The sequence below is a fragment of the Lucilia sericata genome, unplaced genomic scaffold (assembly GCF_015586225.1).
Source record: "Lucilia sericata isolate MDLA Ls3-8-SP2 unplaced genomic scaffold, ASM1558622v1 Contig002255F_arrow, whole genome shotgun sequence".
Taxonomy (NCBI): domain Eukaryota; kingdom Metazoa; phylum Arthropoda; class Insecta; order Diptera; family Calliphoridae; genus Lucilia; species Lucilia sericata.
In genome coordinates this window covers 35,252-42,337 of record NW_023996078.1, presented here as the reverse complement: position 1 = coordinate 42,337, position 7,086 = coordinate 35,252, and the positions used below count along the sequence as shown (strand labels likewise).

Here is a 7,086-nt window from a genome sequence, read left to right as displayed (position 1 = left end):
TAGTCTAGTCTAGTCTATAGTCTAGTCTATAGTCTAGTCTATAGTCTAGTCTATAGTCTAGTCTATAGTCTAGTCTATAGTCTAGTCTATAGTCTAGTCTATAGTCTAGTCTTAGTCTAGTCTATAGTCTAGTCTATAGTCTAGTCTATAGTATAGTCTATAGTCTAGTCTATAGTCTAGTCTATAGTCTAGTTTATAGTCTAGTCTATAGTCTAGTATAGTCTTGTCTATAGTCTAGTCTATAGTCTAGTCTATAGTCTAGTCTATAGTCTAGTCTATAGTCTAGTCTATAGTCTAGTCTATAGTCTAGTCTATAGTCTAGTCTATAGTCTTGTCTATAGTCTAGTCTATAGTCTAGTCTATAGTCTAGTCTATAGTTTAGTCTATAATCTAGTCTATAATCTAGTCTATGGTCTAGTCTAGTCTATAGACTAGTCTGAAGTCGAATCTATAATCTTGTCTATAATTTAGTCTAGACTATAGCCTAGTCTAGTCTATAATCTAGTCTATAGTCTAGACTATAGTCTAGTCTATAGTCTAGTCTATAATCAAGTCTATAGTCTAGTCTATTATCTAGTCTATAGTCTAGACTATAGTCTAGTCTATTGTCTAGTCTATTGTCTAGTTTATAGTCAAGTCTATAGTGTAGTCTATAGTCTAGTCTGTAGGCTAATATATAGTCTAGTCTATAGACTAATTTGTAGCCTAGTATACTGTCTAGTCTATAGTTTAGTCTATAATCTTGTCTATAGACTAGTCGATGGTCTAGTATGTAGTCTTGTCTATAGACTAATATATAGTCTAGTCTATAGTCTAATCTATAATCTAGTCGTTAGTATAGTCTATTCTTCAGTTTAGTCTTTAATCTAGTTTATAGTCTAGTCTTCAGTCTAGTTTTTAATTTGGTCTATAGTCTAGTCATTAGTCTAGTATTCAGTCTAGTCTATAGTCTAGTCTATAATCTAGTCAATAGTCTAGTATAAATTCTAGTCTATGGTCTAGTCTTTGGTCTAGTCTATACTAATCTATAGTCTAGTCTATATTCTAGTCATAGATTTTAATTTTTACAAAAAAATAACGTTTTTTTTCGAAATTAACAAAATTATTTTTCTTTTAAATATTACTAAAAAAACTTCTTTTCTTTTGGTGATTTGCTAAAAAAAATTTATTTTGTAATCATAAAATACTAATTAGTTTGCTATAGTTTTTTTTTTTATTAAAAAATAAATATTATTTATTTAATTAACACGAATATTATTAATAATTTACTAACTGACAAATTCGTATACATATAATATTACGCTATTTTAATATTGCAAATAGTTGTAAGTATTTAAGATTAATTTTGAAAAAAAAAATAATAATTTTTACAGTTAAAATTTCAAAGAAATTTTGTTACAAAATTACTTTAACAATAAGAAAAATAAAAACTTACACAAAATTTTGTTTTAATTTTAATGTTTAAAACAAAATTAACAATTAACAGTCTTGGTTTTTTATTTAATTTTTAAATTTTTCTTTAAATAAATATATAAATTAGTTAAAAAATTTAACGATTTTATTTAAATAATAAAAATTTACTATAATAGGTAGGTGGTGTTTTTTTTTTTGGGGGAAATAAAAAACATGTCTTTTGTTGCAGTTGTAATTTAAAGTAAAAGTTTTCTTTAGGGATTCAAGTCCAGGGCAAATTATTGCTAAATAGTAAGGTGCCCACTATAACATAAACGGCAAACCAAACAAATATCAAACCCGCCTTGGATTTCAATTTTAATTTATCTAAAGATTTGGGCATATAATCGGCAGCAAACCAATATAAAGTGGGAGTAGCTGAACACAGCAAACGTGTAGAAATTTGTATGTGAACAAAGAATATACAAAATAAAGTTAAAAACGAGGAGTGTAAGATAAAAGGTAAAGTTTTATATTCTTTTATAAGGTGAGCCAGAGGATATTTGGTTATAAATTTCATAATAAAATGTCTTAAGTAAACAAAACAATGCCAGCTTAGGAAAGAGAGTATGGGAAAAGCTAATAAGAAATTCGGCAGCTGTTTGAATTCGTAATATTTTAAAAAACCTACCTGCCAGTAGTGAGACTGTATATAAGAATAGGGAAAGGGTAGAATGTTATCACACCAGGGCGAATTTTGCTGTAAACGTTGGCCGGCCAACACAAATTGCTTTTCTCGAGCATATGATAAAACCGCCTGGGTATGATTTACTGGATTGTCGAAATAACAATATTGACGAAAAGCAAAGAAATTGAAAAAAGTCCAGGGTATTAAAGCCACCAACAAACAAGCTAATAACTTAAAACAGGTGGCCAAGAAATGGGTTTGTTTTAAAATGCATTTACGCACTAAAAAGTAAACAGGAAAACCAAAGTTTACCAAACCATTAGATCTGGCCACAATATTTAAAGCCAAGGCCAAAGAGGAACGTACAAAACGTATTTCCAGACAACACTCCAGCATTATGTAGAAAGTTAATAAACAAAATAAAGATTCCGAATAGGCCGCCGAGAAGAATATAGAGGCAGGATTAAAACAAAACAATAAAACCACATTCCAGCTTTTGTTTAAATCATTAAAAATACGCTGTGTCAGCACATACAAAATATTGGCCGCCTTACAAAATAGCACAACATTCAGCAAAACCGCCATTAGCAGACAACAGCTGCGCATGCACATAAAATCTTCCATAAGATAATGTAACATTTTGGCCAACATTTCCACTATCACCGGATAGAGAGGATAAAAAGCTAATGTGTTTTCATAGCTATAACCATATTCGGCTATGTGAAGAAAATATTCACCATCCCAATGACGTAAACCGCCCAAAGTAAAATCAATAGATTTATCCAGCCAAGAGCGTTTGATGTTGCCATCTAAGGGAGCACGAAAAACATCATTTTTATGATCCGGTAAAGCAGTATTTGTTACCAATTGTAAGACCACTACAATCACACGACTGGCCAAAGCCAATTTAGTAACTTTCTCCGACATCTTTGCCCTCACTTGGATGACAAAAGTGGGGCACTAGACAAGCTGTAAACAGAAAAACGTAAACATTTTGTTAAATACTTATACAAACTAAGCAACTATAACTATTGTAAAACTAAAAGAATAGCTTACTAAGGTGTTAACAAAGCTTCCCCATCACCTATGTAACTCTATAACCAAGGAAAGCTAGAACCCAAATTGCTTTACCTTTAAACTATAATCTACAACTTTATCAAATTATAATCTTCAACTTCACTATACACACACTCTCTTAGTTATCCCTTAACAACAAATATTTAAAAATTCTTAACCAAAAACACACAAAAATACTACAAAAACTAACATTCTTAACAGCTGCCGGAAATAGAAAACCCCACATAGACAAATTCACATGATATCACTAGTACACAATGTACCTATTACTCAATTTTTGCACTAAAACTAGTAAAATACTAACAAAAATCTAAAACTAATTATTTGCTTAGTTTGATCATAATATTATTGTCAATAATACATAATGTCAAAACTCCCATATACTCCATTTTATTATTATTGGGGTTATGTTTATTTACTTACGTGTTAATTGCGTTAAATCCCTTATAAGTTACCGCAATCAATTTTTGTTAAATTTTTAAATAATATTGGAAAAAAGTTGTTCTTAACCAATCAAAATAGTTTTTTACTCTACCGGTGCTAAATTTTTTGTTTATTTTTTGTATGACAACAGCTGTTTGGTATAATCTATTTCATCAAGCTTTTATATATAACAAGCATATTTAAGGAATTATCATAAAGTTTAGCTTTTATATATAACATAAAAAGAGTACCAGATGTAGTTTAAGCAAATAATGTTTTTTGTTATAAAACGTTGTAAATCGTACTTATATGTTATAAACTCTATAGATTTATAATAATTTTCTTTAAAATACTTACTTAATTGTTAGATTTTTAATAAGTTTCCTTTAAAATACCCCCTTTTAAAATAAGTAACGGACAAATTTTTATTCCAACCTCATCATCTGGCAACCAAAACTAACTAATATAACAGAAAAGTGCTGCCAAGTTCACCCTTTTTTCCCTAACAAACAACAGCTGTTCGCGCTTTTTCCTAAAACAGTTTTTCATTTTAACAGCAAAACGACTAGCGTAATAGTGTTTAAAAAATAGAAAAAATTGTGAATAAAATGTTAATTACTTTAAGATTAATAACACAAAATACACATTACAAACTCTGCAATATAGAAACAGCAAAAAAATGTGTTTTAAAACCTACAACAAAGCGATTTTTAACAACTTCCTCCAAGTTACTGGCAACCAGTGCGGCTAAGCCACAAACTACCCAATTGGAAATAAATGGACAATCATACCCGGCCGATAATTGGTCAAATGTTACGCCAAAAATCTTATCCTATATGGGTTTAAACAAACACTTGCAAAAGGATCATCCTTTGTCCATAATCAGACAACGTATTGTGAATTACTTCTATCAGGCTTATAAGACATCACGTGGAAATCCTTTATTTTCTGTGTACGATAAATTGAATCCGGTGGTTACGGTGCAGCAGAACTTTGACAATTTATTGATTCCCGCTGACCATGTTAGTCGCAACAAGTCCGATTGTTATTATATAAATAGCCAGCATTTGCTAAGGGCCCACACTACCGCGCATCAAGTGGATTTGATATCCTCGGGTTTGGATAATTTTTTGGTGGTTGGAGAAGTCTATCGTAGAGATGAGATTGATAGTACTCATTATCCAGTATTCCATCAATTGGATGCTGTTCGCTTAGTGACCAAAGATAAGTTATTTGAACGTACTCCAGAATTGGAAATATTTGAAAAAGATTGGCGTTTATCTAGCGGCAATAAGGCTCAAATCATACACTCCTCCTCTAAGTGTATAGATCAATCCAAACAACCCTGCCATACCTTAGAGGCTGTCAAACTAATGGAACATGAATTGAAACAGGTTTTATTGGGTCTAGCTCAAGATTTGTTTGGTTCGAAAATTAAATATCGCTGGGTTGATACCTATTTCCCCTTTACGCAACCTTCTTGGGAATTGGAAATCTATTATAAAGACAACTGGTTGGAGGTATTGGGTTGTGGCATTATGAGGCATGAGATTTTGCAGCAATCGGGAGCTCAAAATTCTATTGGTTATGCTTTTGGTTTGGGCCTCGAACGCTTGGCTATGGTTTTGTTTGATATACCCGATATACGTCTATTCTGGTCTAATGATTCGGGATTTTTGTCGCAATTTAGTGAAAAAGACTTACATAAATTGGCGAAGTATAAACCTGTCTCACAATATCCTCAATGTAAAAATGATTTATCCTTCTGGCTGCCTCAGGGAGTAGATATAGAAAATGGTTTTGTAGCCAATGATTTTTATGATCTAGTAAGATCAGTAGCGGGTGATGTAGTAGAACAGGTAAATTAAATATAAATTTTTTAAAATATATTTTAATTATTATTAAAATTAAATTTCAGATAAGTTTAGTGGACAAATTTAAACATCCTAAAAAAGGATTAACCAGTGTTTGCTTCCGCATAGTCTATCGTCATATGGAACGTACTCTTACTCAAGCCGAAGTTAATAAAATACACAAACGTATAGCTGATGCCTGTGTGGAGCAATTTAAGGTACAGATACGTTAAGTTGTAGTTAGTTTGTTGTATGTGATAAAATTTTCTTAAGTCATTTGAGAACAAGTGTTTGAAACAAACGAGTTTTTGTTATAAAGTCGAAAAAGTGTTAAGTTTTATTGATGAGAAAAGAAAAAAAAGCTTTGAAATTTTTTGTGGAAATGATAAAAAAGTGTACGTTTTGTGTGTTACCAACAAAAAAGTTAAATATTTAAAAAAAAAACTGCATATTTATTAGTCAGCATTGACAACCAATTACACTGGCCGACAAAATTTAACACTCATACCTATAAAAGAGTGTGTGTTTATAATGCTGTTAACCAGTATTATCCTTCAACTTAACAGTCTATTATTTAGACTGTTTTAACGGGTCAATCTCTTATTGTTTTCAATAAATGAACATACCTGACAAGTTTTTATATAAAACGAACAAAACTTTTCACTTGACGTTTACTAATTTTTTGTACAAAAATAATTTATATTAGAATCAATGTTCTCTTTATTATTGGATTATATTAATCGAATTTGTCAAGAATTTTAGTCCAAATTTTGACTCCATTTTTTAAATTTTGAGATTGTTTCCCCGCAGTTCTGACGAACTGAATAACTCAGACTTGTTTCTAGTAATCTAAAATAGTAATTGAACACGATTTCTCTATTTCATAAAAATAGATCAAAATATTTCATAATTTCATCACCGAAATTCTTTCGAAATCTGTTGATTTCCCAAATCATTCCAATAGAAGATTTGGCTTCCCATAATATATTTTCTCCCAAATACTTCCTCTCTTTGTTCAGGAGTTTTATAAACACTTTCAGTTAATTAACTAACAATTCCTTAGCACTTATGACAGCTAAGTCAAATATATTCTGTACCCTTTTTTCAAATAATTTTTAATCAATTATCCAGCCAAACTTTAAAACTGCAACTTTAAGTTATTTATTTTCTTTTATTTTTTTCCCAAACTGACCTCTTTGTGTTTTTCTTTAATAATCCCCATTGACCAAAAAAAAGAACTCTAAACAAATTGTGTTGTTTTCCTGAAAATAAAGAAAATAGTATAAAAAAACTAACTCTATTTGTTATAAATCATTTCCCTTGATAACTCTTGAAAAAATGCTTTAAAACTAAACAAAAAAACCAGAGTACATAGAATAAACCCCCAGATAAGTTCTGAGAAATGTTGTATCTTAAACACACTCACACACTTATACACTCAACTACTGTAAGTGTTTCAACTTTTGCTATTAATGCTAGGAAATAAAAAAAGAAAACCTTAAAACCAAACATTTAAGCACACAATCTTATGGCACTTACACAAACCAATGACCAATAGAATAGATAGAATAGGATCCTTAAAAAATTGTGACCCTCTATAGTGTGCAGCACATACACTTACAGACATACAAATTCTCTACTACAATTTCTCTA

The 7,086-nt window shown here is 30.4% G+C and overlaps 2 protein-coding genes across 3 annotated transcripts; one reads left to right on the top strand and one right to left on the bottom strand.

The window, feature by feature from the left end:
• Window positions 1–1,610: 1,610 nt before the first annotated feature.
• LOC119613707 (GPI mannosyltransferase 2) lies at window positions 1,611–3,727 on the bottom strand. 2 transcript variants are annotated; one of them, XM_037969740.1, is made up of 2 exons: window positions 3,581–3,727; window positions 1,611–3,049 (listed from the first exon to the last, which is right to left on the bottom strand). In XM_037969740.1, exon 2 carries the CDS (start codon window positions 3,005–3,007, stop codon window positions 1,676–1,678), a length of 1,332 nt encoding a protein of 443 aa, XP_037825668.1. In that variant the 5' UTR covers window positions 3,008–3,049; window positions 3,581–3,727; the 3' UTR covers window positions 1,611–1,675. The 2 variants fall into 2 exon arrangements, with proteins under 2 accessions (XP_037825668.1, XP_037825669.1); XM_037969741.1 differs by lacking the exon at window positions 3,581–3,727 and adding an exon at window positions 3,137–3,326.
• A 369-nt stretch (window positions 3,728–4,096) lies between these two features.
• Window positions 4,097–5,780, top strand: LOC119613706 (probable phenylalanine--tRNA ligase, mitochondrial). The gene is made up of 2 exons (XM_037969739.1): window positions 4,097–5,439; window positions 5,499–5,780. Exons 1-2 carry the CDS (start codon window positions 4,189–4,191, stop codon window positions 5,664–5,666), a joined length of 1,419 nt encoding a protein of 472 aa, XP_037825667.1. The 5' UTR covers window positions 4,097–4,188; the 3' UTR covers window positions 5,667–5,780.
• The last annotated feature ends 1,306 nt before the right edge of the window (window positions 5,781–7,086 follow it).